The sequence below is a fragment of the Lepidochelys olivacea genome (assembly GCF_965140295.1).
Source record: "Lepidochelys olivacea isolate rLepOli2 genome assembly, chromosome: 8".
In the NCBI taxonomy this organism is placed as follows: domain Eukaryota; kingdom Metazoa; phylum Chordata; order Testudines; family Cheloniidae; genus Lepidochelys; species Lepidochelys olivacea.
The window spans coordinates 108,560,326-108,586,996 of NC_140418.1; the positions used below are offsets into that span (position 1 = coordinate 108,560,326).

Sequence of the window (26,671 nt, forward strand, 5' to 3'; positions counted from 1 at the left end):
GGTACCTCAGAGGCCCCTCGCTCGGCGGCCGCCATGTCCGCCCCGCCCGTGACCCCCCGTGACCCGGAAGCGGAAGGGAGCCGAGCCAGGCCCCCTGCGCGGAGCCGCCGGCGCCGCCATGCAGGTGCGCGGGGCGCTGGGGGCGGGTCTCAGGTGGGGGCTGGTGCCCGCCCCAGGCGGCCGCGGGGGGCAGCCCGGCCTCGGGGGGCGGGGCGTGGCTGGGGGGCCGTGTGAGACGGGGGGGGCGGGGCGTAGCTGGGGGTCTCTGTGAGGCAGGGCGGGGAGTGGCTGGGGGGCCGTGTGAGACGGGGGTGGGGACTGGCTGGGGGGCTGTGTGATGCGAGGGCGGGGACTGGCTGGGGGTCTCTGTGAGATGGGGGTGGAGCAGGGGGCCGTGTGAGACGGGGGTGGGGACTGGCTGGGGGGCCGTGTGAGACAGGGGGCAGGGACTGGCTGGGGGGCTGTGTGAGACGGGGGTGGGGAGTGGCTGGGGGGCCGTGTGAGACGGGGGGGCGGGGACTGGCTGGGGGGCCGTGTGAGATGGGGGTGGGGAGTGGCTGGGGGGCCGTGTGATGCGGGGCAGGGGGGCATGTGATGCGAGGGCGGGGAGTGGCTGGGGGGCTGTGTGAGATGGGGGTGGGGTGTGGCTGGGGGTCTCTGTGAGATGGGGGTGGAGCGGGGGGCCGTGTGACACGGGGGTGGGGAGTGGCTGGGGGGCCGTGTGAGACGGGGCGGGGCGTAACTGGGGGTCTCTGTGAGGCAGGGCGGGGACTGGCTGGGGGGCCGTGTGAGACGGGGGGGCGGGGACTGGCTGGGGGGCCGTGTGAGACGGGGGGGGCGGGGACTGGCTGGGGGGCCGTGTGAGACGGGGGGGCGGGGACTGGCTGGGGGGCCGTGTGAGACAGGGGGCAGGGACTGGCTGGGGGGCCGTGTGAGACGGGGGGGGCGGGGACTGGCTGGGGGGCCGTGTGAGACAGGGGGCAGGGACTGGCTGGGGGGCCGTGTGAGACGGGGGGGCGGGGAGTGGCTGGGGGTCCATGTGAGACAGGGGGCAGGGACTGGCTGGGGGGCTGTGTGATGCGAGGGCGGGGACTGGCTGGGGGGCTGTGTGAGATGGGGGCGGGGCGTAGCTGGGGGTCTCTGTGAGATGGGGGTGGAGCAGGGGGCCGTGTGAGACGGGGGTGGGGAGTGGCTGGGGGGCTGTGTGAGATGGGGGCGGGGCGTAGCTGGGGGTCTCTGTGAGATGGGGGTGGAGCAGGGGGCCGTGTGAGACGGGGGTGGGGAGTGGCTGGGGGGCCGTGTGAGACGGGGCGGGGCGTAGCTGGGGGTCTCTGTGAGGCAGGGCGGGGACTGGCTGGGGGGCCGTGTGAGACGGGGGGGCGGGGACTGGCTGGGGGGCCGTGTGATGCGAGGGCGGGGACTGGCTGGGGGGCTGTGTGAGATGGGGGTGGGGTGTGGCTGGGGGTCTCTGTGAGATGGGGGTGGAGCGGGGGGCCGTGTGAGACGGGGGTGGGGAGTGGCTGGGGGGCCATGTGAGACAGGGGGCGGGGCGTAGCTGGGGGTCTCTGTGAGGCAGGGCGGGGACTGGCTGGGGGGCCGTGTGAGACGGGGGTGAGCAGTGGCTGGGGGGCTGTGTGAGACAGGGGGCAGGGACTGGCTGGGGGGCTGTGTGATGCGAGGGCGGGGACTGGCTGGGGGGCTGTGTGAGACGGGGGTGGGGAGTGGCTGGGGGGCCGTGTGAGACGGGGGGGCGGGGAGTGGCTGGGGGGCCGTGTGAGACGGGGGGGCGGGGAGTGGCTGGGGGGCCGTGTGAGACGGGGGGGCGGGGAGTGGCTGGGGGGCCGTGTGAGACGGGGGTGGGGAGTGGCTGGGGGGCCGTGTGATGCGAGGGCGGGGAGTGGCTGGGGGGCTGTGTGAGACGGGGGGGCGGGGAGTGGCTGGGGGGCCGTGTGAGACGGGGGGGCGGGGAGTGGCTGGGGGGCCATGTGAGACAGGGGGCAGGGACTGGCTGGGGGGCCGTGTGAGATGGGGGTGGGGAGTGGCTGGGGGGCCGTGTGATGCGGGGCAGGGGGGCATGTGATGCGAGGGCGGGGAGTGGCTGGGGGGCTGTGTGAGATGGGGGTGGGGTGTGGCTGGGGGTCTCTGTGAGATGGGGGTGGAGCGGGGGGCCGTGTGAGACGGGGGTGGGGAGTGGCTGGGGGGCCGTGTGAGACGGGGCGGGGCGTAGCTGGGGGTCTCTGTGAGGCAGGGCGGGGACTGGCTGGGGGGCCATGTGAGACGGGGGGGGCGGGGAATGGCTGGGGGGCCGTGTGATGCAGGGCGGGGACTGGCTGGGGGGCCGTGTGAGACGGGGGTGGGGAGTGGCTGGGGGGCCGTGTGAGACGGGGGGGCGGGGACTGGCTGGGGGGCTGTGTGAGAAGGGGCTGAGCAGTGGCTGGGGGGCCGTGTGATGCAGGGCGGGGACTGGCTGGGGGGCTGTGTGAGACGGGGGGGCGGGGAGTGGCTGGGGGGCCGTGTGAGACGGGGGTGGGGAGTGGCTGGGGGGCCGTGTGATGCGAGGGCGGGGACTGGCTGGGGGGCCGTGTGAGACGGGGGGGCGGGGAGTGGCTGGGGGGCCGTGTGAGACGGGGGTGGGGAGTGGCTGGGGGGCCGTGTGATGCGAGGGCAGGGACTGGCTGGGGGGCTGTGTGAGACGGGGGGGCGGGGAGTGGCTGGGGGGCCGTGTGAGACAGGGGGCAGGGACTGGCTGGGGGGCCGTGTGAGATGGGGGTGGGGAGTGGCTGGGGGGCCGTGTGATGCGGGGCAGGGGGGCATGTGATGCGAGGGCGGGGAGTGGCTGGGGGGCTGTGTGAGATGGGGGTGGGGTGTGGCTGGGGGTCTCTGTGAGATGGGGGTGGAGCGGGGGGCCGTGTGAGACGGGGGTGGGGAGTGGCTGGGGGGCCGTGTGAGACGGGGCGGGGCGTAGCTGGGGGTCTCTGTGAGGCAGGGCGGGGACTGGCTGGGGGGCCGTGTGAGACGGGGGGGGCGGGGACTGGCTGGGGGGCTGTGTGAGATGGGGGCGGGGTGTGGCTGGGGGTCTCTGTGAGATGGGGGTGGAGCGGGGGGCCGTGTGAGACGGGGGTGGGGAGTGGCTGGGGGGCCGTGTGAGACAGGGGGCGGGGCGTAGCTGGGGGTCTCTGTGAGGCGGGGCGGGGACTGGCTGGGGGGCTGTGTGAGACGGGGGTGAGCAGTGGCTGGGGGGCCGTGTGATGCAGGGCGGGGACTGGCTGGGGGGCTGTGTGAGACGGGGGGGCGGGGAGTGGCTGGGGGGCCGTGTGAGACGGGGGTGGGGAGTGGCTGGGGGGCCGTGTGATGCGAGGGCGGGGACTGGCTTGGGGGCCGTGTGAGACGGGGGGGCGGGGAGTGGCTGGGGGGCCGTGTGAGACGGGGGTGGGGAGTGGCTGGGGGGCCGTGTGATGCGAGGGCGGGGACTGGCTGGGGGGCTGTGTGAGACGGGGGGGCGGGGAGTGGCTGGGGGGCCGTGTGAGACAGGGGGCGGGGACTGGCTGGGGGGCCGTGTGAGATGGGGGTGGGGAGTGGCTGGGGGGCCGTGTGATGCGGGGCAGGGGGGCATGTGATGCGAGGGCGGGGAGTGGCTGGGGGGCCGTGTGAGACGGGGCGGGGCGTAGCTGGGGGTCTCTGTGAGGCAGGGCGGGGACTGGCTGGGGGGCCGTGTGAGACGGGGGGGCGGGGACTGGCTGGGGGGCCGTGTGATGCGAGGGCGGGGACTGGCTGGGGGGCTGTGTGAGATGGGGGTGGGGTGTGGCTGGGGGTCTCTGTGAGATGGGGGTGGAGCGGGGGGCCGTGTGAGACGGGGGTGGGGAGTGGCTGGGGGGCCATGTGAGACAGGGGGCGGGGCGTAGCTGGGGGTCTCTGTGAGGCGGGGCGGGGACTGGCTGGGGGGCTGTGTGAGACGGGGGTGAGCAGTGGCTGGGGGGCCGTGTGATGCAGGGCGGGGACTGGCTGGGGGGCTGTGTGAGACGGGGGTGGGGACTGGCTGGGGGGCTGTGTGAGACGGGGGGGCGGGGAGTGGCTGGGGGGCCGTGTGAGACAGGGGGCGGGGACTGGCTGGGGGGCCGTGTGATATGGGGGTGGGGAGTGGCTGGGGGGCCGTGTGATGCGGGGCAGGGGGGCATGTGATGCGAGGGCGGGGACTGGCTGGGGGGCCGTGTGATGCAGGGCGGGGACTGGCTGGGGGGCCGTGTGAGACGGGGGGGCGGGGAGTGGCTGGGGGGCCGTGTGAGACAGGGGGCGGGGACTGGCTGGGGGGCCGTGTGAGATGGGGGTGGGGAGTGGCTGGGGGGCCGTGTGATGCGGGGCAGGGGGGCATGTGATGCGAGGGCGGGGAGTGGCTGGGGGGCTGTGTGAGACGGGGGTGGGAAGTGGCTGGGGGTCTCTGTGAGATGGGGGCGGAGCGGGGGGCCGTGTGAGACGGGGTGGGGAGTGTCTGGGGGGCTGTGTGATGCGGGGGCGTGGCGTGGCTGGGGGGCTGTGTGACACAGGGGCTGGGGAGTGGCTGGGGGTCTCTGAGATGCAGGGCAGGGGACCGTGTGAGACGGGGGGAGTGGCTGGGGGTCTCTGTGAGATGGGGGCGGGGCGGGGGGCTGTGTGATACGGGTGTGGGGAGTGGCTGGGGGGCTGCGATAGGAGCAGAGTGGTTACTTCACCTCCATCCAGCTTTGGGGCCCTCTGCCAGCAGCCCCTGCCCCATCTGGGGCCTGCAGCTCGAGAAGGGATCTGATAAATCCAGGAGGGTTTAGAGAAGAGCCATGAAGAAGATCAGCAAACATCCTTGCAGGGGTAGCAAACATAGTGTATGGACGGTGACTTAGCCTTGGGCCACTGTGCAAACCATAAAACTTCAAACTACATCCCACATTATAAAATATTGTAACTGCAGATTAAAAAGAACACACCCTGTTAATCTGCTTGCCTTTTCCTTATTTTAGTGCCTGACCATGCAAATAGGGCAACTGCTTTGAATCACACACACACATTGTCAGCTCCCAAAAAATATTCTGGTTTTTGAGAGGCCATAGAAAAAGGCCCCCAGGACAAAAACACAGAAAGCCATTTTGACCTAAAATGGCAGTATAAATGACAGCGTAATAAATCATGGCGTAGGTCTTCTGCATGTCCTAAACCGCATGGACAGAGACGATTATATTTTTCCGTTCTTTCGAAGTAAGCAGTCTGCATGGATTAGAAACAGAGAACTGTAAAGGCACTCCTTAGTGTGTTGTTACAAAGGTTGTCTAAATACGTGGCATACCCATATGTCTTTTTAACAAGGGGAAACTAGGGTGACATATTTGAAATCAAAACAATGGCCGTATCCAGTTGATGCCTTGTAGTGATAGACTCGAGGGTCTATCTATATAGCCTAATAAAGAGAAGATTAAGGGGTGACTGGGTTACAGTCTATAAGTACCTATATGGAGAACAGATGTTTAATAATTGGCCGTTCGTCTAGCAGAGAAAGTTATATCATGATCCAATGTCTGGAAGATGAAGCTAGACAAATTCAGACTGGCTATAAGGTGTAAATTTTTAACAGTGAAAGTAACTAACCATTAGAACAACTTGTGAAGGGTTGTGGTGGATTTTCCATCGCTTCAGTTTTTACTTCAAGGTTGGATGTTTTTCTAGAAGGTATTCTCTAGACATTATTTTGGGGCAGTTCTCTGACCTGTGTTATGCACAAAGTCAGACTAGAAGATCACAATTATCCATTCTGGTCTTCGAATCTATGAAACTACTTTGATCTCTGTATAACTACAGAGGTACCTGGAACTGGGGCTGTGCTGAAGAGTAGGCTGGGGCTTCCTGTGTCTCCCATTTTCACCATTTTCCAGTTTCCCCCAAATCAATAAGGTTCTGACCCTTAATGCCTGAATGTGGTGTTCAAGAGATATAATGTGACAGAGGGAGAAATACTATCGAGTTGAGTGTGAAACCTTCTTGAACATAGCCATTTAAAATACAGTCTTGTCATGTTGGCATGAACATTGAAGATCCCTGTCAAGGTCTTCACTGAAATGTCTGATCATTTAAAAAAGCAAAAACCTATCACAAAATATGGGATAGGTCAAACAGACTGCTTTATTTATTTATTATTCCGGGGGGGTGGGAGGCATAGCTCAGTGGTTTGAGCATTGGCCTGCTAAACCCAGGGTTGTGAGTTCAATCCTTGAGGCGGCCATTTAGGGATCTGGGGCAAAAATTGGGGATTGGTCCTGCTTTGAGCAGGGGGTTGGACTAGATGACCTCCTGAGGTCCCTTCCAACCCTGATATTCTATGATTACTGTACTGCCTAGGAGGTCTAGTTATGGGCCAGGACCCCACTGTGCAAGATGCTGTACTGACACAGAACAAAAAGACAATCCCTGCTGCAAATAGTTTACATTATAAATACAAGACAACAGACACGTGGGGGAGCACAATGAGACAGTGCTGATCGGTATGCTGGGCAATGGTCTCTGCGCGCCAACAGCATAAGTGTTGTCTAGTGTTTTGTAGGCCTTGTGGAAAAGGATAGTTTGAAAAAGGGTAATGAGTTTTACATATGTTTACAGGGAGCTTCTTCATAAGAACAGCCATACTAGGTTAGACCAAAGGTCCATCTAGCCCGGTATCTTGTCTTCCAACAGTGGCCAATGCCAGGTGCCCCAGAGGGAATGAACAGAACAAGGAATCATCAAGTGATCCATCCCGTTACCCATTCCCAACTTCTGGCAAACAGAAGCTAGGGACACCATCCCTGCCCATCCAGGCTAATAGCCATTGATGGACTTGTCCTCCATGAACTTATCTAGTGCTTTTTGAATCTGTTATAGTCTTGGCCTTCACAACATCCTCTGGCAAAGAGTTCCACAGATAGGCAAGGTACGGACAGACCACAAAGGGCCTTGAAAGTGAAGACAAGCAGCTTATGTTTGACGGAATAGAGAAGAGGGAGCCAGGAGAGAGATGCGAAGAGGGGGGTGATATGGTCAAACAACTGGCTACAAAAATGATCTCTGCAGCAGCATTTTGAATGAATGTGAGCAGGGCAAGATTGCATTTGTAACAGCCAGAGAGAAGGATGCTACAGTAATCGTGATGTGAAATGGTGATAGCCTGGATGAGAATTTTACTTGTGTGGAGGGGTACGACAGTCCATCTCTGACAGATGTTAAGCAAAAAGACTGCAAGATTTAGAAAGAACTTGGATGTAAGGACCTAGAGAGTGGTCCGAGTGGAAGATGAGACCCAGGTTTCCAGGCCCAAGTGGCAGGCAGGATGGTGGCGTTGTCCACAGGGTGGTCCATAGTGATCAAGAAGAGATGGGGGAGAAAGAGGAAGAGCTCTGTTTTAGCCATGTTGACCTTAAGCTGGCCACTAAACATCCACAAGGAGATATGAGAGAGACAGATTTTCAGAAGGATAGAGCAGACAGGTAGATCTGTGAGTCATCTGCATAGAGATGGTGGTTGAATTTCAGTTTGCAGATGAGATTACCCAAAGATAAGGTGAGAAGAAAAGCGGATCCAAGACAGAGCCCTGTGAAAAATGGCAGAAGTTTGGAGAGCAGATGAGGTCACACTGAAGGTGTGATTAGAGACTTAGAAGGAGAACCAGAAGAGGGCCAAATCATGGAAACCAAGGGAGAACAAGATTTCAAGGAGAAGGGTATGGTTGACTGTGTCATAGGCAGTTGTCAGGTCAAGGAGGATGAGGATGGAGACTGATTCTGAGCTTTGACTAGGAAGAGATCGTTAGAGACTTGGTGAGAGTGATTTCAGTGGAGCGCAAGGGGTGGAAGCCAGATCGGAGAGGGTCTAAAATGGAATTGGAGGAGAAGAGCTCAGACAGTGACTGTAGACAGCATGTTCAATGAGCTAGGAGATGGGGAAGTAGTTGGAGAGGCAAGTGAGGTTATAGGTGGTTTGGTTTTTTTAAGATGGGAGAGACTAAAGCTTGCTTGTATTGTGAGAGAGGAAAGAGCCCGAGAATAATGAGAGGTTAAGGAGAAAAGTGAGGGTGGGGATCAGAGTGGGCAGTGAGGGAGATCAGGAGATTGGTTCACTGGAGCAAGTGGAGGGGTTCGAGGAAGAGAGCAGATGAGACACTTCTGTATGTGTGACAGTGCAGAAGGAGAGATGTTGGAGGGGGAGGGTGAAGGGAAAGGCAAGCCGAGGGGAGGGGAAATGTTACGTCGTATTTTGTCAACCAAATCGGTGAGATCCCGTGGCAGGAGAAGGGATATGTTTGGAGAGTTGGGCCACGTCTGCACTACGGACCTTCCAGCGGCACAGCTACACCGCTGCAGCTGTGCCAGTGTGAGAGCTCCTGTGCAGCCGCTCTACGCCGGCAGGAGACCGCTGGCAGAGTTGAGCCACCCCCCACGAGCAGTGGTAGCGATGTCAGCGGGAGAGTGTCTCCTGCCAACATAGTGCTGTCCACACTGGTGCTTTTGTCCGTAACACTTAGCTCAGTCAGGGGGGTGTTTTTTCATATCCCGACCCACAAAAGTTTTGTCAACAGAAGTGCTAGTGTAGACAAAGCCTGAGTCGGAGACGGTGAAAAGGCAGTTGGCATTGCAGCCATAGGAATCAGGGACATTGAAGAAGTAGTGTTGTTTAGCTAGGAAGCTGGCAGAACTGAAACGGGTGAGAACAGATTTGTAATGGAGGAAGTTAGCCTGCTCGTCCATAAGAGATGCTCTGCAGTGTGAGAGCGGACACAGAGGAAACAGGTGTTGGGGGTGAGCCAAGGCTGGGGATTGGCAAAGTGGACCTTGTGATGAGAGAGAGGGTCAAAAGAATCAAGGGTGGAGGTGAGAGAAGCGTGGAATGAATCAACAATCCTAGAAATGGGGGGAGAGGGTTGAGAGCAGAGAAGCGCTGATGGACTGGAGGCAAACAGAAAAGGCGAGTTCCAGGGCAGGGGCTGATTGGTGGTGCTGTAAGAGGGCAGGTGACGGTGAGAGAGAGGGAACACAGCAATTAGAGAGAGCAGTGCTTGGTGAAGTCCGAGTCAAGTGCAAGAGTTGAGCCAGGGCTGCAGGTCGAATGAAGGGTAAGAAAATGTGCAGCTGAGAGGTTGGATGGGTTATCAACGTGGACGTTGAAGTCATTGAGGATGAATGTGGGAGATTGCGAGGAGAGGAAGGAGAGCCAGTCGTCGAGATCTGAGAGGAAGGCTGATGGGGAGGAGCTAAGTGGATGGTAGATGAGAGCAACGTGGAGTGGGAGAGGAGAGAAGAGTCAGATACAGTGCTGTTCGAGGTAGGGGAAGAGGGAGAGGGTGGAAGCTGTAGGAGCAGGAGGGGAGACATCCAGCGCTTCCACTACGGTCTGTTCCAGGGTGGGAAATGTAAGAGAAGGAGGGGCCTCAGTAAGAGGGAAGCTGCAAAGGCTGGATGAGGCAAAGGGATCCCGGTCTTGGTGAGAACCAGGAGCTGGTAGGAGGGAGATATGAAGAGTCTGTGGATGGCTGTGATCTTTTTAGAAATGGCGTGGTGTTCCAAAGGGACACAGGGAAGGGCATGAGGGTGGAGGAGAATGGATGTCAGGTTGGGAATAGTGCAATGAGGGGGCAGAGATGATGGTGGGCATGTGTGTGGCAGGTGGAGCGGGTAGGGATGGAGGGAGGACCAGGGCTGGTGCAAATGTCAGCAGAGGTGAGGAGGAGGAGGTGGCAGAGAAGGATGTGGATGTGGGATCTGGATTTGTGGTGGTGGGAGGAGTGGTAGATTGGAATGGGAAGAGGAGTGAGTAGAGCTGGTTGGAACCGTACAGGGGTGATGGTAACCAGGATGGGGAGATGGACCCAGTGTGGGGAAGGGTTGAGGAATGGAGAAGGATGGTTGCTCTGAAACAGGAAGGGTGTGGTGAGAGCCATGGGTGGATGCCTGTAAAATGACTGTTTCATGATCTGCTTTCCCAATCAGCATTCCCTTCCCATTGTTTGGTTGCTCTCTCCCACCCTCCTTGGTGTATTATTATTCTCTTTGTGGTTTACACTGGTAAATTAGTGGGGCAGGGACCTAGTCCAACTGTGTTTCATAAAGAATTTTGTGCAACTCTGCTACTGTGTAAGTAACATCCTAGAGTACTTTTCGTAAGAGTCCAGTGTTTGACCCAGCTTCCTAGGCTGCAGATACCCACCCATCTGTTAGGTGGCATGCTGTGCCCCCGTTGACTGCCACCCTCCATCCCAGAGGATGTCAGTGAGATGGCTCTATGTAGGTATGAAACACTTTGAGATGAAAGGCAGTAGTCAACTCTGTTTGTGGGTCTAGGTGTTATATGACACTAATCACCACAGTGTCAGAGCACCAGCTGCAAATTAAAAATGGCAGATGAAACATGGGAGCCTACAGGTTCCATGGCAGCTGGAAATGACATGTGGTCAGTCAGAGACCAAAGGCAGAGGGTGAGGGAAAGAGGCTGGTACCTGAGTCTCAGGTGGGTATGGGGGTCGGGTCTAGTGGTGCTTAGGAAATGCAGGAAACCAACTGCCTTGTGAGCTGCACGAGACTGAGTTCCTGGCCAAAGGGAAATGGGACTGTGACAGAAGAAACCCCAAGCATTTTATCTCAAACACGGTTCTCTCCTGGAAGAGTGGTATTGTTCTATCCGTTAAGGGGGAGTGGGGCGATGCATATGAGTTTGTGTCTGGTGACCTCAGTGCATTTCTGGGGCTGAGGAGAGCACTAGGCCTTGTCCTAACCCTTCTCTTTCCCGCTTTCTGCAGAGGGAGGAGAAGCAGCTCGAATTGTCCCTGGAGGCGCTTATTAGCCAGGTGGCTGACCTGAAGAATTCCTTGGTCAGCTTCATCTATAAGCTAGAGAATGAGTATGACCGACTCACCTGGTAAGAGGGTGTGCATGTTTGTGAGTGCGGGGTGTCACGGCTAATCTGTCCTGTTGTGCAAGATGTGCTCTACATTCTGCTTGCTGGGGTTCACAGAAGCCTGACTATACTCGTGGCCCTTATTTCCAGCTGCTAAATCCCATGAAAAGAATCCCCACCCAAAAAATCTTTTCTTAATACTAACTTTTCATGCTAGCAATTGCAGGTGTTGCCACATGGCGGTCAAGTGATTTTGGAGGGGAGGTGCCCACACACTGGGTTTGGCAGATGATCTTCTGAACAAAGAAGCAGCCACAAGCCTTGTAGAAGAAGTGCAAACTACAGAGGTGCCTGCTCCTTGTGTTGGCTCCTGAGCAAACTGTGCTTCAGGACCAGTCATGAATGGAGTAAGCGGGGACCCTCCCTTGCTCTGTATAGATTCTAAGGCCAGAAGGAACCACTGTGATCATCTAGTCAGACCTCTTGTATAGCACAAGCCAGAGAACTTCTGGGGAATGTAGGGATAGTTGTGCATGATATTCTCCACTCTAGAAATGGTCTGGTTCTATTATCTGATCTAATGTGGGTGGTTTCCTTGCTCGTTAGTCCAGGGTTGCAATTGATTTCTAAATCTCGGTTTGGGTCTTTGTTCTAGGGTTTTTATGCAGCGCCTATCACCATAGCATTGAAGTACTTGAGGGACACACATCTCTCCCTATATGCTGTCATGACTTTTCAGCTGTGAAAATTCAACTTCGGGATTGAAATTTTCAAGATTTGGTCTTTGCCCAGAGATTAACTTCATAGGAGAGTTTGACCACAATCCACGCTGGTGTTTCTGAGTTCGGGGCGGTGAACTCCCCACTTTTCCCACTTCTAAAAATGGCCACATTTTACACATTCCGTTGCCATGGTGATGGACACAGTGTAGAATAGAATTACCCTACACAGCTCAGTGCTGCATGTGTTCTGAAATGTGACCTTGTCTTGTGCGTGAGTCCTTATGGAAAGGAATGTCCACCCCCAAGGAAAGGAAGGAGCATTTCCAGGACATCAGTCATGGGCAGGATAATGGAACAGCTGATATAGGACTTGATTGATAAAGAATTAAAGGAAGGCAGTGTAACTGATCCCAATGAACATGGGTTTATGGAAACTAACTTAATATCTCTATTTGATGAGATTGCAAGTTTGGTTGATAAAGGGATGCGTGTTGATATAATATAGATAGACTTCTGTGAGGTGTTTGACTTGGTACTGCATACCATTTTGTCTGAAAAAAAAACAAAAACTAGAAGGATATAAAATTAACATGGCATACATTAAATGGATTAAAAACTGGCTAACTGATAGGTCTCAAAATGTAATAGTAAATCATCATCAAGTGGATGTGTTTCCAGTGGTGTCTCGCAGGGATTAGTTTTTGGCCATATGCTATTTAACATTTGTATCTGTGAGCTGGAGGAAAACACAACATTACTGATAAAGTTTGCATATAACACAAAAATTAGGGGAAGTTGTAAATAATGAAGAGGTCAGGTCACTGATTCAGAGTGATTTGGATCTCCCGGTTAAGCTGGGCACAAACAAATAATGTGTGTTTTAATACAGCTAAATGGATACATCTGGGAACGGAATGTAGGTCATACTTACAGGATGGGGGACTCTATCCTGGGAAGCCATGACTCTGAAAAAAATGTGGATGTCGTGGTGGATAAGCGTTTGAACATGAGCTCCCAGTACTGTGGCCAAAAGAGCTAATGTTATCCTGGGATGAATAAACAGGGGAATCTCGAATAGGAGTAAAAGAGTTTATTTTTCCTCAATATTTTTCACTGTTGTGACCGCTGCTGGAATATTATGTCTAGTTCTTGTGCCCACAATTCACGAAAGATGTTGATAAATTGGAGAGGGGTCAGAGAAGAGCCACAAGAATGAATAAAGGATTAGAAAACCTGCCTTATAGCGATAGACTAAAATAGCTCAATCTATTTATCTTAACAAAGAGGTGGTTAAGGGCTGATTTACAGACTATAAGTACGTACGTGGGAAAAAAATATTTTAATAATGGGCTCTTCAGTCTAGCTGAGAAAGGTTGAACATGATCCAATGGCTGGAAGTTGAATCTAGCCAAATTCAGACAGGAAATAAGGTGTAAATTTTTGACAGTGAGAGTATTTAATCATTGAAAAAATTTACCAAATGTCTTGGTCAATTCTCTGTCACTGGCAATTTTTAAATCGAGATTGGATATTTATCTAGAAGACGTGTTCTAGGAATTATTTTGGGGAAGTTCTCTGGCCTGTGCTATACAGGAGGTCAGACTAGATGATCACAATGGTCCCTTCTGGCCTTGGAATTTGTGAATCTATGAATGACTATGCAAAGGCACAGACAGGTGGATCCGGTCAGGCCTCAGTGCAGCCAGCTTTCTCAACATTCTCAGATTCTGAGAGTTCACTGAAAGGAAAGATCCAGTTGGATTTTATCCCTGCCTAGAGATGGCCTTCAGATCTGTCTGCCCACACCACCAGGAGTCATCCTCCACAGGGGTTCTAGCAGCGGGGATGTATGAGGATTTGTATGATCTATCCTCAGTTCTGAGCTTCATCCTTGGTTCAGCACTGGCCTGCAACTCCTTGATACCAAATCTTTGTTAAATCGGGAACTTCAACAGAGCCTTGAGCTCCTTAATCCCAGCCAGGGACAGAATTGCACTGAGATCTGAGAGAGACCACATCCATCTCATTCTTTTGTTGCTCCTGATTAGGGCCACTATATCTTTCTTCCTGACTGCACTGCTTACCCTGGCCATCCCCCCCAGCCCCACCCTGTGTGTGGCAGTAAAACTCATAGTTGTTGTTTTGAATCTTTGTCCATGTGGATCTTACTCAAGATGCGCTTGGGCCTCATGCATGAAACTGTGTGCATGGCTCCTTGAGTAGGACCTTGAGAGGGACCCACGTGGAGAAGACATCTTGAAAACCCACATTTACTATACGATAAGTAAATTGTTTGTTCCACGTTTCTTGGGGTACGTCTACAGTATGAAATTATTTCAAAATTATTCTATTAGAATTTTCAGAAGCTATTTTATACATTCGGTCTTCTGTGTCCCCACTAAAGAGCGTGAATTCGGTGGAGTGCGTCCACAGTACCAAGGCTAGCATTGAATGTTGGAGTGGTGCACTGTGGGTAGCTATCCCACAGTTCCCACAGTCCCCGCCTCCCATTGGAATTCTGTTGGTGTGGGCAGACAGATCTGAAGGCCATCTTGTCATAGCATGTAATTTAAAACCTACAGGCACCTCCTTCCCCTTTTCCCTTCCAGTGGTGCTGGGAATGGCGCCACCCATGGCATCATACAGGGGGAGGTGGAGTTATTAGTCCCTGCTTTGAGCCTTTGAAGTAGGCTTCTTTCACAAATACCAGAGACCACCCTTCCTCCCCCAGCCTGCTCTGCCCCTGGCTCTGAGGGTTTTGCAGAGACGAGCGGATGACGAACTGAGGCTGAGCTGTGAGAGAGCTCTTTCTGTCTCCTGCATCCATTCCCAGGTCTCGCTCATCCCCTTTCCCTTCCCAGGCCCTCAGTACTGGACAGCTTTGCACTGCTCTCAGGCCAGTTGAACACGCTGAACAAAGTGCTGAAGCATGAGAAGACACCCCTAATGCGCAACCAGGTTATCATCCCCCTGGTGCTATCTCCAGACCGTGATGAGGAGATCATGGTAAGAACCTGGCAGCTCTGCTCTGCTGAGAGATGCCCATGGAGCGCTGGAATGTGCTTCAGGCAATAGCTCCAACTCACCTACAACCTCCTACTGCTTAACACGCACGGCCTTTCCACAGAAGGAAGAGGGGGATGAACCGTTTGGGGGAGGGGTGGCTCATCCCAGAGCTGCTGTGTGGAATCGTTTCACCTGCGAACTTGCACTTTGGTACAGTCTGTAGTCCTTGCTCCACTTTGTGAAAATGCAGTCACCGTGCAGCCAAGGCCCCTAGAGAGAGCATCCCCTGTACTGACAGGCCTCCCCACTGGCTGTCCAGGAACTTCGCCTCAGCCATGCTCTCTCCAGAAGAAGTCTGCATCTTGCATCATGTCCTCAACTAACTGACCAACAGGGAAGTAAATTCCACAGTCCAAGACACGCAACTAAGAACCCCCAGGCCCCCCGATATTGAAATGTGGGGGCTGTTAGCACAAGCATCCCAGCTAAATGTGACTGTCATGGCAGGCATTGCCTTGGGAGAGAAGAGGGATCTCGGGTAGTCCCTAGAATGTTTGGATACTATGAGGACAGGCGTAGTGTAAGAACCTAGTTAGATAGGACCCAAACCATTTAATGCTTTGTAGATCAAAATCGCTCAACAGCAAATTGTTAGCCAGAGCTCTAGCTTCCTAGCCTGTGTTCTTTGCTCCAGTTGTGTGACTGCTCTGCTGGAGGGTTGGGCTCTGAGCATGGATTCTCTGATTGTTCCAGCGACAGACAGAAGGGCGTGTGCCAGTCTTCAGCCATGAGGTGGTGCCGGACCACCTCCGTACCAAGCCCGACCCTGAGGTGGAGGAGCAGGAGAAGCAGCTGATCACAGATGCAACTCGAATCAGCTCTGATGTGGCACAGGTAGGGGAGGAACAGCTAGGTGCTGCACCCACCTTCAACCCAGAGAACAGGCGCAGGCTCCCCATTTCTCTGTCTTGCTCCTGGGTTGCTACACCCTGCCATTCTGTCCTTGTTGTAATGTGCTTTTCTTCTAGGCCCTTCTCCCTTTCCCCTTCTGTGATTTCTCCAGCTGCCCCAGACCATTGGGCTCCACCTCCTCCTAAAGTGCATCGCATTCTGTAGGGATTGCTGTTTGATCAGCAGAGATGAAGAGTACACAGTCATTCACATGGCTGTTCCCTGCCAACCTTCTTTTGGACCCAGGCCCCCTAAATGCCTGCATTCAGTCACACAGCCACTGAGAAAGGTTTTATACACTCACCTTGCTGTCTTGTACCATGCTGGAGATGTCCTTGCATTTTCTCATAATTTCCACTTTGCAGAAACAGATCCAGAGCCTGAACAAAATGTGCTCAAATCTGCTGGAGAAAATCAGCAAGGAGGAGCGAGAGTCTGAGAGTGGAGGTATGGCACTAGGGTGGAGATGGGGTACAGAGTCCAAGGGGAAGGCTTGAGAGGTCAAGTAGAACACAAACCATAGGGCCTGAGGAGAGCAGAAGGGCCTTATGGGAGAAGAGTTCGGGGTGGGTGGTGGGAGGAGAGGCTGAGCCAGGAGAGCCATTTTTTAGAAAGGAATCCAGACTGTTTGAGATGGGTTTCCTGTGTGCCAGGCATTATGTATTCTGTGCTGTAGGGAAATCTAATTGATCCAAACTAGCATCATTCAGGTGAGTTCTGATCCTATCAGGAATGTCATTCGGGCCATTCTGGCACCACTCCATGCAGGTTGCTATTTCTTGTTTTTTCCTTGCTGATGCTGTGAGTGGTGCTGTCCAAGATCCAAAATATAGGTTTTCTCTGCCTCAGAGGGCTTACCATCTAACCAAGGCAGATGTGTAGCAGCGATCTGACTCCAGCAGCCCACCTACAGCACAGCAGCCCACACCCTGGTCTTCCCCGGCCTTGGTTACTACTTGCAGGGTGACCTCAAAACCCCCACCACCACCACCACCACCGCCCCAAAGCACCTCAAAACCGTCTGGTCTGAACTGCCCAGCCCTGTCCGGGGACAAGTTTGTTGCTCCTCTAAAGAGACAAAATTGCAGTTTGCTACTTTAACTGGAGTTAACAATCACTTCAATTCAAACACAGCACTAGGTTGGTTTAGATAAAAGGGAAACAAAAATATTAGCACAAAGAGACAGCACCACCCAACCATCTCATTTCCTTCCAAATGCAGCGCTGGGATGGATATGGACCTTCTCCAGATTTTGTGGATCTGTAATAGCTTTGATAAGTGCTTTTATTCTCTTAGGATAGTCAGTCAGTTTAGTAAGTTTAGTTTGTTAGCCAGTAGTTCATAGTTAAATAGCATTAATCTAGGTTTTAGTATCTCATGAGAGTACAGGTGTCTATGGTGGGGCCGAAGACTAAGAAGCATGGCTTTGAAAGATGTGCGTTATGTTCCATGGTCTTCCCAGCTTCGGATGCCCACACCAGGGGCTTCAAATGCCTAGAGAAAAGACCTCGTTCTTCGTGTGATGCTGTCTGTTGCACATTTACTCCCCATGTCCTGCAAGAGAGACAAAAGATTTCAAGCCCTCTTATTACAAGAAGTTTTGACTGTTACCCCTTTGGGATTGGGAGTATCAAAATCATCTGAGGGAAAGAACAGGTGGTCTGAATCAGCCCCAGGAATTTCCAGAGTGAGGAAGTTGATTACGCCAAAGGCATCAACCTCTGCACTGAGCTCTAGTTCCAAGGCAACCAAGCATTCAGTAGCTAAACCTTCAGACCCCGTTGCAAGAAAGGTACAGCCCTCTACTGAGACCATTCAGGATAGAGGACTTAACCCCCCTGACATCATGTTGGACCTGAGGACATTAGTTCAAACAAACAGAAAGCCAAGATGAAACATATCTTGGAGTTGGAAAAGATTTCCCATTTCAGGTTATTCATCAGATTCCTTGGATTGTGAATTCAGTGTGGGTCCAAAGTTAGCTAAGGAACCACAGCCTAAAAACATAATAGCCAATTGTAGGGTTTTCTTGGCCTTCAGACAAAGTTTTGTTTAATAGTTATAAAGGCTTGTTCCTCCTCCTGAGACCAATGCAAAGTAGCCAAAGAATCCAAAGTATCCATCAAAATCGAGCACTTCATCTCTTCCAGTTCTTTCTATCATGGTTTAGTCCTAAGTGGAGCACAGGATCTGGTCCAAGAGGTGAATATAGCTGGGCCACTTGGTAATTGTGACCATAATAGAATTAAATTTAATATCCCTATGGTGGGGAAAACGTCACAGCAGCCCAACACTGTAGCATTTAATTTAAGAAAGGGGGACAACACAAAAATGGAGAAGTTAGTTAAACAGAAATTAAAAGGTACAGTGCTAAAAGTGAAATCCCTGCAAGCTGCATGGAAACTTTTTAAAGACACCATAATAGAGGCTCAACTTAAATGTGTACCCCAAATTAAAAAACCTAGTAAGAGAACAAAAAAAGTGCCACTGTGGCTAAACAACAAAGTAAAAGGATGATAAGACCATTGCAGAGAAACTAAATTAATTCTTTGCATCAGTCTTCACGAAGATCATCTGACTTCTTGGCTCCACCTCCGAAGACACCTACATGGTCTCCAAGAAAGACTAATTTAATCTGTATCTCTGCTGCAGATTCCGACCTCAGTTGTATCTCGCATAATCTTTGTCGTGCTGTATGGAGTGGCTCACAACCTAAGTTCCCTGTAAGCTGTGCAGCCATGCAGCAGGTTATTTAGGGAGGTGCAGATCCCCCAGCCCAGCCCCTCCAGAGCTGCTGGCGAAAGGAGCCCTTCACCCGGCCCAGGCCCACCGGAAGTGCTGCAGCTGGGGAGAGGTGCCCCTCCCCTGGTCCAGTCCTGCCCCGCCAGAGTGGCTGTGGAGAGGAGTCCCTCCCCCGCCCAATCCAGCCTCTTCTCCAGCCCGGCCCCACGCTGCCGGAGCTTTCAGGGAGAGGAGCTCCTCCTCCGGCTTGGCCCAGCCCCTCGGGAGCTGCCACGGCTGGGGAGAGGTGCTCTTCACCCAACCCAGCCCAGCTCTGCTGGAGCCGCCGCGGCGGGGAGAGGTACCCCTCTCCCCCATCCCAGGTGCTGCTGTGGGGAGAGAGCTGGGGGGGGTCCTCTCTGTTCACCACAGTCCCGAGGCAGCCTGCACCCCAAACCCCTCATCCCCGGCCCCACCCCAGAGCCTGCACCCCCCACACCCCAACCTTATGCCTAGCCCTGAGCTGCCTCCCACACTCCAATCCCCTCATCCCCGGCCCCACGCCAGAGCCCGTGGCCCCAGCTGGAACCCTCACCCACCCCGCACCGCAACCCTGTGCCCCAGCCCTGAGCCCCCTCCCACACACTGAATCCCTCGGCCCCACCCCGCCACATGAATTTTGTTATGGGCACCAATATGGCGGTGATGTGTCACATGTCACCTCCATATTGGTGCACATAACAAAATTCATTCCTCACATGGGTGGGAAAAATTAGAGGGAACACTGCTCACAGCTATGAGTGCCTACTGCTTACCTCAGGGCAGACTATCAAAGGGAAGGCAGGCATCCCAAACTGGTGAAGCCTGTCTGAGCTTCTTCCCTGAGCAGGGTCTGCCAGAGGATTGTAGCATGTGTGCTGTGGTTTAGCAGGTATGTACCCAAGTGGAAACAAATGTTGGCTTCACTCAGCTGCATTCTGTGTTTTAGCTCTGGTATAATTTCCACTGATCTAAGATATTGAAGCTCTTAGGATAACCTGTTCCCAGATGGCAGCACCTTTGTTGTCTGGCTTCCTCTTAACACTGCGAATTTCAATAACCTTTGTAGTTTCCTAAAGACAATATATAAAATTGACTAAGTTGGCTAGCCTTTTCAATAAAGAGCTAGCCATGCCCCAAATCACTCAACATATCCCATGAGTGGGAATATGCAGAGTTCATCCTGAAGAACTCCAGTTACAAGTGAGTAACCTTCATTTCTACAAGAGCTCAAGCAGCATCAGCTGCATTCCTTAGGTAAGGTACCCATCAGTGACATTTGCAGGGCTTCAACCTGGACATGTGAAAATATGTACCCGAGTCGTATTATTTTCCAAGCACCAAGGGAAGATGCCAGATCTGGACGAGCTGTATTGCAGTTCTTGTTCAGATAGACTCTGAAACCCTCCTCCTTGCTGCACTGCACCTGAAGTGGAATGGACGTGAGCAACCACTTAAAGAAGAAAAAAAAACCAGTTACTCACCTGTTCTGTAACCGTTGTTCTTTGAGCTGTATTGACACATCTATTCCATGACCCACCCTCCTCCCCTCTATCTTAGACTCCAACTTCCTGTTTCCGGTAAGAAGGAGCTGAGGGAAGGTCAGGACAGCTCTGCCCCTCTATTCCATTGGCTAACACCACAAGCACGCAGACAGTGCATGCGGTGCTTGATGGGTACTGCTATGGGGAAAGAGCTCTGGCTTTGGTGCACTTGAACACACATGCTCACCCTGAAGGGGAATGGACATGTGCAACACATCTTGAAGGGCAGCAGGTACTGAACAGGCAAATAACCATTTTGTGTGCCATAAGGAGTCTCAATTCTAAAGTTCTGTGCTCTATCTGTACAGGAAACCTCCTGTTTTTAAAAACAGATCTTGGGTATTTCTGGTATCCGTGGCCAACATGGACTAGCACGGCCCTGTTACCTGAAACCATGTATGTTCAGTTCTGGAAAGTAGGTTTGGTTTTCCAACAGTCTGGGAAGGCTGTGGCATCTTATTCCATTGCTACCTGCCAGTCCACAGCATGGCATCTCGGAGAAAGGGGCCTTCATGGAGCCTCACGGATGTATCGTAGGTGTCCCATAGCGTCTGAGCACCTCACGGTCTTTAGTGAACTTACCATCATGCACCCCGGTGAGGCAGGGCAGGGCTTTTGTCCCCATTTTACAGATTGGGAACTGAGGCACAGAGACTGACTTGAGCGAGGTCACACAAGGAGTCCTTGAGGGGGAATTGAGCCCCGGTCTCCTGAGTGCTGCTAGCATGCTGGCCCATCCTTATTCTATTTCATCTACTGGTATCCATGCCAAGTTCATTGTTACAGACGCAGGACAGTAGTGAGCCCAGGTTGCCTCCTGGGAACTGTCCAATGGACTTGGCTGTTGAAATGCTCCAGAAATCTTCTCTTTCCCTGCAGGTTTACGGCAGAACAAGCAGACTTTCAACCCTGCTGATACCAATGCACTGGTGGCAGCTGTGGCGTTTGGAAAAGGGCTGTCGAACCGGAGGCCTCCAGGCTCAGGGGGACCTGTCCAAGCAAGTCAGCCAGGAGCCGGTGCCATCATAGCAGGGGCTTCAGGCATCCAGCAGGTCCAGATGTCAGGTGCTTCCAGCCAACAGCAGCCTATGCTTGGAGGAGTGCAGATGTCACAGGCAGGCCAGCCAGGTAAATAAGAAGAATGCCTAAGAGTGCTTGATGTATGGGGGGGAAGAGAGGGACATTAAGGCCAGCAGTCCTACCCCAAGCACCACGTTCACTGTGCTGTTGGGGAGAGCGGGCTCTGAGAGCAGAGGGATACGCAGTATGGAGCTGGGGAGACCTGGCTTTGAGAGAGACATCTTTGAGGCAAGATGGGGGCTGAGGGCAGGGAGAGCAGAGCATATGTGGCATGGAGCTGGAGAGACCTGGCTTTGAGGGAGACCTCTCATGGAGTTGTGGGGGACACCAGGGTGTAGCTGAGTAGACTGCGGTATCTTGGGGATCTAGGTTAACCCACAATATGATCCAAACTGCCATTAAACAACAACTCAGAGCTGGAGTCAACAAAGGGACACAAACGGTGAAATGAACCCATATTCTCTTAGTACAAGGGAAATCTAGACATGAGGCTTCACCTCAGTGCAACTGAGCTTATTCCCACACCTCAGCACAAAACACACTAATCTCTGTGGATCTTTAACATGGGTTAAAGCCCACTCCTGGCCCACGCTCATCCACTCTGCTGGGAATGACCGAGAATCCTGTTTTAATAAAGACATTTCCCAGCATGTTGCAACCAGACATGTCAGAATGCACAGCATCCTGTTGGGGACCATGCATGCAGTCTGCAGGCTAGCGTCTTCTGTCTGTATTTGCTTCCCAGCAGAGAGTGAGCACCCTGGGAGTGTGGCCCTACCCCCCCACCCTCTGCACCTTCCTAACTCCCACCTCAGAGAAGTTAAGCTCTCTCAGTGATGGATTTGTTTTTACTTGAAAAGTCTGTGATCTGTTGTGAGGTTTTGGGGACCATCCAGATGGGTATGGGGTTCTGTCTCCACCTGCCCTGTAACCTTGGGGTCCATAATGCTGTGCAGCTACCGTTCAGATGGCTGACATCAGTGGATTTCCAAGAAAAGCCAGAGATTCAGAGATGAACTAGTCAGGGAATCCAGCATGAACAAGTTACACAGAAAATAAACATAAAGACGCAAACTTGATTTACATTTCCATGTTCGATAAAATCCCTTTGCTAATAGAAGCTGCCTGTTGTCTCTGAACAGTTGCCCGGTGTGTGCCCTGCTGTGGGTGGAATCTGGCATTCACTGACAGCTTCCTGCCTAGAGGTGTCCCTCAGTTTCTGGATGAAAGCCTCCTTTTTAAAGGGGTCCCCCCAAAACTATGGTGACATGTGGTTATTCAGAGTGGGGAAATTCCATCTTGAGGTGATAGCTGGGGATGTCTCAGTGTCTCCCTATTAACTCTCATCATTCATCATTATCTGTTCCTGGGTTGGACAATGGACGATTACATGGAGCCACTTGCCTTAGGAGGTGCCCCTCCCTGCTATGAGGTGGAGTTGAAGTTGTAGTACCAGTTATTAGCACAGTTTTCTATATATAAAAATACTTAGATTCATAACCAGTCTGTACACTTATTTCATTATGGCCATCACATTCAGAACATGACAAGCTGTGATACAAGATCTTACTCAATATACTTTGCATACTGTATTCTTGTTCTGTAAATCAGTGGCTCACTGCCATTCTCTCCGGGGGGTGTCTGGACCTCGATTGTCATGTCGGTTACTAGCCAGAAATGCTGAAGTCAGCGGTAAGGCACGCCATGGGCATGACTCTGAGCAATAGAATGTGAGTGCTGTGGATGCTCAAAGCAGAAGGAAGTTACGTAGATGCAGACTCTGGCTAAGTTTGGTGTTAGGATCCAGGCCCATGGATTTGCGATGCGTAAGTGTCCTCCAGAAACTCAGCTTTATTCAAAACACACATTTCTAGCCCTTACAGTTGTGAAGGAATCCTTTGAAATATAACCCAGCATAACCAGTGCAATGGTGTCTGCTGGTGTCAGCAAACATCCTGAAACAATGGCCCAGAGAGGTAGAATGGCCTCATTTATCTCAGTGGGGTGATAATTATGAACCACGACAATGTAAATGTCAGCACTGTTAGCGATTTCATGGTTGGTCCTGTTAGCAGAAACCTCCAGTTAATGTGTTTCTCCAAATGCTCTCATTCCTAGGGTGTGGGAGGCCCAGCTGCCACTTCCCCCCACAGCTTCTGCAATGAAATGACAATGTAGTGTCAATACAGAATTCTATAGCACACAACACTGAATTTAGGGCAGCCCAGAAACAACTGAATTAAAATCATAAGGAAAGCTGAGCTGATTGAATTACTCATGCTCCTATTTAATTCACTAAAAATCTCAAATTTCCAAATTATTCTTGAAGCTGCCACAGAATCCAGGGGTGGTGGGTATGATGTTTGGGGAAGGAGGTGTTAATTGAGGGTAGTGTGGATATAACTCTGCCTACTGGTGAGTTCCTGGATGTGCAATGATAGTATTGATGGAAAACACCTTTGAGCAGCAGCCTTAACTCTAAATTAACATTGAGGAAGACAGTGTTTAGTGTTAGTCATTAATGCTCTGAGATCCTTGTGAAATGGAAAGTGCTATAGCAGAGCAAATTATAATGTATGGCTTGGCCAAAATAATGAGCAATGGTAGCAAATCTACATGCCTGCAAACATGTGATGGAGGGTGTAACCAGGAAGAAGAGGGGAAGGATTTATTTAGGATGGGACAGAAGTTGGAACTGGATGACAGGAGAGGATCACCTGATCATTGCCCTGTTCTGTTCATTCCCTCTGAAGCACCTGGCATTGGCCACTGTTGGAAGACAGCATACTGAGCTAGATAGACCATTGGTCTGACCTGGTGTGGCTGTTCTTATGTTCTAACCAGCCTGCCCTGGAGCCTGGGGTTGGGACTGGATGGCTCCCAATAGGGCTGTTTCTGCACTGATGTTTTGGTGGTGCTCTCCTGTACAGACGATTTCTCTTACCAAGTGACTTCACAACTCCTTTTTCTTCTCTAGGTAAGATACCCAGTGGCATAAAAACCAACATCAAATCTGCCTCAATGCATCCATACCAGAGATGAGCAGGGAGGAGCCTCGTCCTGGCTGACCACACAACACCAGCATTCTTCCTGCCAATTGCCACTCCAGGATTTCCTTCCATGCCTGTCAAATCCCCTCAAGCCTCCACTCATAATCCCCAGCAGGGAGATTTCTGGGTGGGCTCTCCCATCCTGTGAGCTCCAGGCTGTCTCCTTCCTCTGGTTTTATTCAATGCTGGAGGGTTTGTGCGGAGCTGCTGGTGGCCACATGCTTGGGGTAGGAGCTCCCCAGACAAGGGAAAGCCTGTCTCCCACCTGGTCTGGCCTGGAAGGGTCCATACGCTTCATTCATCCGAATGCAGAACCTGAACAGCTTCAGAGAAAACTCTTCTCCTGGCTTTTGTGTAAGGAGGTCCATGAAGGTTGCACTGCCTCCTCCCTTTCCCCTGCCTCCCATTATTGAATAAAGACCATGTACTATGCCAAGCATGACCACTGCTGTCTGTTTGTCAGGTCCAAGGGAGCCTCGCAGCCTGAGTCTCATTTCCCTTTGGGAATGGCTGTAGAACAGTTCTGCCTGTAAACATGGCATGGAGCTGGCCATTTATATGGCATCTTGTTCTCTATTGAATATTGATACGGAGGTTGAATCCAGGAGTTGCTGTTGGGTTTCATCTGGACACAGCACTCCCTGCCATGAGCAGAAGAATTTTTGTTTACTGTAAAACTCGCAATAGCTATTCCCCAGGCACCAGTGCTGGAATGAAAAAATCCATCCAAGGGGAAAATGAGTAACCCTGTACCACCCTTTGAGATTCCATGTTGTGAGGGTCATAGCAGAGGGAGCTGCAGGAACAGAAGCACAGATGCTCTGTTTCTTATCTACGCTCCTCTAATGCCTCTACTTGCCTTGATCCCGTCCCATCTCCTGATCTCCCTCGCACCCATTTTTGCTCTTCTCCATAATTTCTCACTCTCCTCGTGCTCTTTCCTCTCACAATACAAACATGCTTTAGTCTTTCCTATATTAAAAAACCCTCGTTTGACCCCACTTGCCTCTCCAACTACTGCCCCATCTCCCTCCCATCTATAAAGTTCATTGAATGCACTGTCTAAAATAATAGATAATCGAGGCCAGCAGGGACCACTGTTGATCATCTCATCTGTCCTCCTGCCTAACACAAAGTGTAGAACTTGCTGTCTGGAGTTCCATCCCAGGCCCTCTCCAGTCTGGCTTCCACCCTTACACTCCACTGAAAGCACTCTTGCCATAGTCTCTAATAACCTGTTCTTCTTTTGGAAATCCTGTTCTCCCTGGGCTTTGGTGATTTTGTCCCCTCCTGGTTCTCCTCCTACGTCTTTAGTCACACATTCAACATGTCCTTTGGAGGGAGATCTTCATCTGCACTCCCACTGTTATATGGTGGCTCCATAGGGCTCTGTCCTTGGTCCTCTTCTCTCTCTACACACCTGTACAGGGTAATCTCATCACAAATACAAGTTCAACTACCAGCTGGATGCTGATGACTCTCAGATCTACCTTTTCTCTAGGCATGTCTCCTTCTGTCCAGACTAAAATCTTGGCCTGTCTCTGACAGCTCCTCATGGATGCCTAGCCATCAGTTCAAGCTCAACATGGCTAAAACAGCTCCTGACCTTCCCCCCGTATCCTCCTCACTACCTGCTTACTTGATCACTGTGGACAACGCCATCTGCCCGCCTGTCACTTGGGCCCATTACCTGGGCATCATCTTCGACTCAAACCTCTGTCTAAGTCCTTGCATCTGGGCTATGTTTTAATCTTGCCAAGTCTTTCTGCATAACATCGCTAAGATAAGGCCTTTTTCTGTCCACCCAGAGAGCTAAAACTGTCATCCACGTTCTCATAGTTTTCTTGATTATTGCCACATCCTTCTGTCTGGCCTTAACAAATGCCGTCTTTCCCTGCTTATATCCATTCTGATCGCTGCTCCAAAGATAATTTTCCTAGCCTGTTGCTTTGACCATGTCACCCTTCTCTTTGCATCTCTACACTGGCTCCCGCTTCTCTATCACATAAATATAAGCTGCTTGTCTTCACTTTCCAGGCCTTTCATGGCCTATCCCTACTTTGCCTATCTCATTCATTCTCGTAATGTCAACTCCCTGCTCTTATCAGCCGAGGACATCAGCCTACATCTTCTACTTGTTAAATTTTCAAACAAGCATATTCATGCTTTCTCCTATGCTGTCCCTCAGGCTTAAGAGGAGCTTCCCGTAAACATCTGCAAAGCTACCTCATTATCTTCTGTGACAAAGTTCCTGCTCTACCTTGGTGGGTCTTGTGCTTATTGGTGGATTTGCTCGCCTTGGAGCTTCACGGCTGCCCTCAGCTTGGCTGTTTTTCTGAACCCACAGTCCAGGTCGACTCCTCCTGTGTCTGACCAGGAGTTGGGAGGATTTGGAGGGAACCCGGGTCCGCCCTCTACTCCGGGTTCCAGCCCAGGTTCCTGTGGAATGCAGCTGTCTAGACTGCCTCCTGGAACAGCTGTGTGACAGCTACAACTCCCTGGGCTACTTCCCCATGGCCTCCTCCCAACACCTTCTTTATCCTCACCATAGGACCTTCCTCCTGGTATCTGATAATGCTTGTACACCTCAGTCCTCCAACAGTCCGCATTCTCACTCTCAGCTCCTACTGCCTCTTGCTCCCAGCTCCTCACACGCACACCACAAACTGAAGTGAGCTC

At 52.6% G+C, this 26,671-nt stretch overlaps 2 protein-coding genes across 6 annotated transcripts in view; one reads left to right on the forward strand and one right to left on the reverse strand.

Moving 5' to 3' along the window:
• SZT2 (SZT2 subunit of KICSTOR complex) overlaps positions 1–105 on the reverse strand; it is a 71,707-nt gene extending 71,602 nt beyond the window's left edge. For 4 of the 5 annotated variants that reach the window (XM_084636617.1, XM_084636614.1, XM_084636618.1 and 1 more), the window contains exon 1: positions 6–105. In XM_084636617.1, coding sequence (XP_084492743.1) covers positions 6–35 — 30 coding nt within the window. In that variant the 5' untranslated portion in view covers positions 36–105. The remainder of the gene's footprint in view (positions 1–5) is intronic. The other variant, XM_084636612.1, reaches the window with a different exon arrangement.
• On the forward strand, positions 1–24,428 carry MED8 (mediator complex subunit 8). Its single transcript, XM_084636619.1, has 7 exons — positions 1–124; positions 10,781–10,899; positions 14,462–14,606; positions 15,360–15,500; positions 15,923–16,004; positions 20,742–20,990; positions 23,920–24,428. Exons 1-7 carry the CDS (start codon positions 119–121, stop codon positions 23,982–23,984), a joined length of 807 nt encoding a protein of 268 aa, XP_084492745.1. The 5' UTR covers positions 1–118; the 3' UTR covers positions 23,985–24,428.
• The last annotated feature ends 2,243 nt before the right edge of the window (positions 24,429–26,671 follow it).

Coding starts and splice junctions, on each gene's coding strand:
- MED8 (XM_084636619.1), top strand. Junction 10,900..14,461: donor GAGTATGACCGACTCACCTG/GTAAGAGGGTGT, acceptor TTCCCTTCCCAG/GCCCTCAGTACTGGACAGCT. Junction 16,005..20,741: donor GCGAGAGTCTGAGAGTGGAG/GTATGGCACTAG, acceptor CTTTCCCTGCAG/GTTTACGGCAGAACAAGCAG.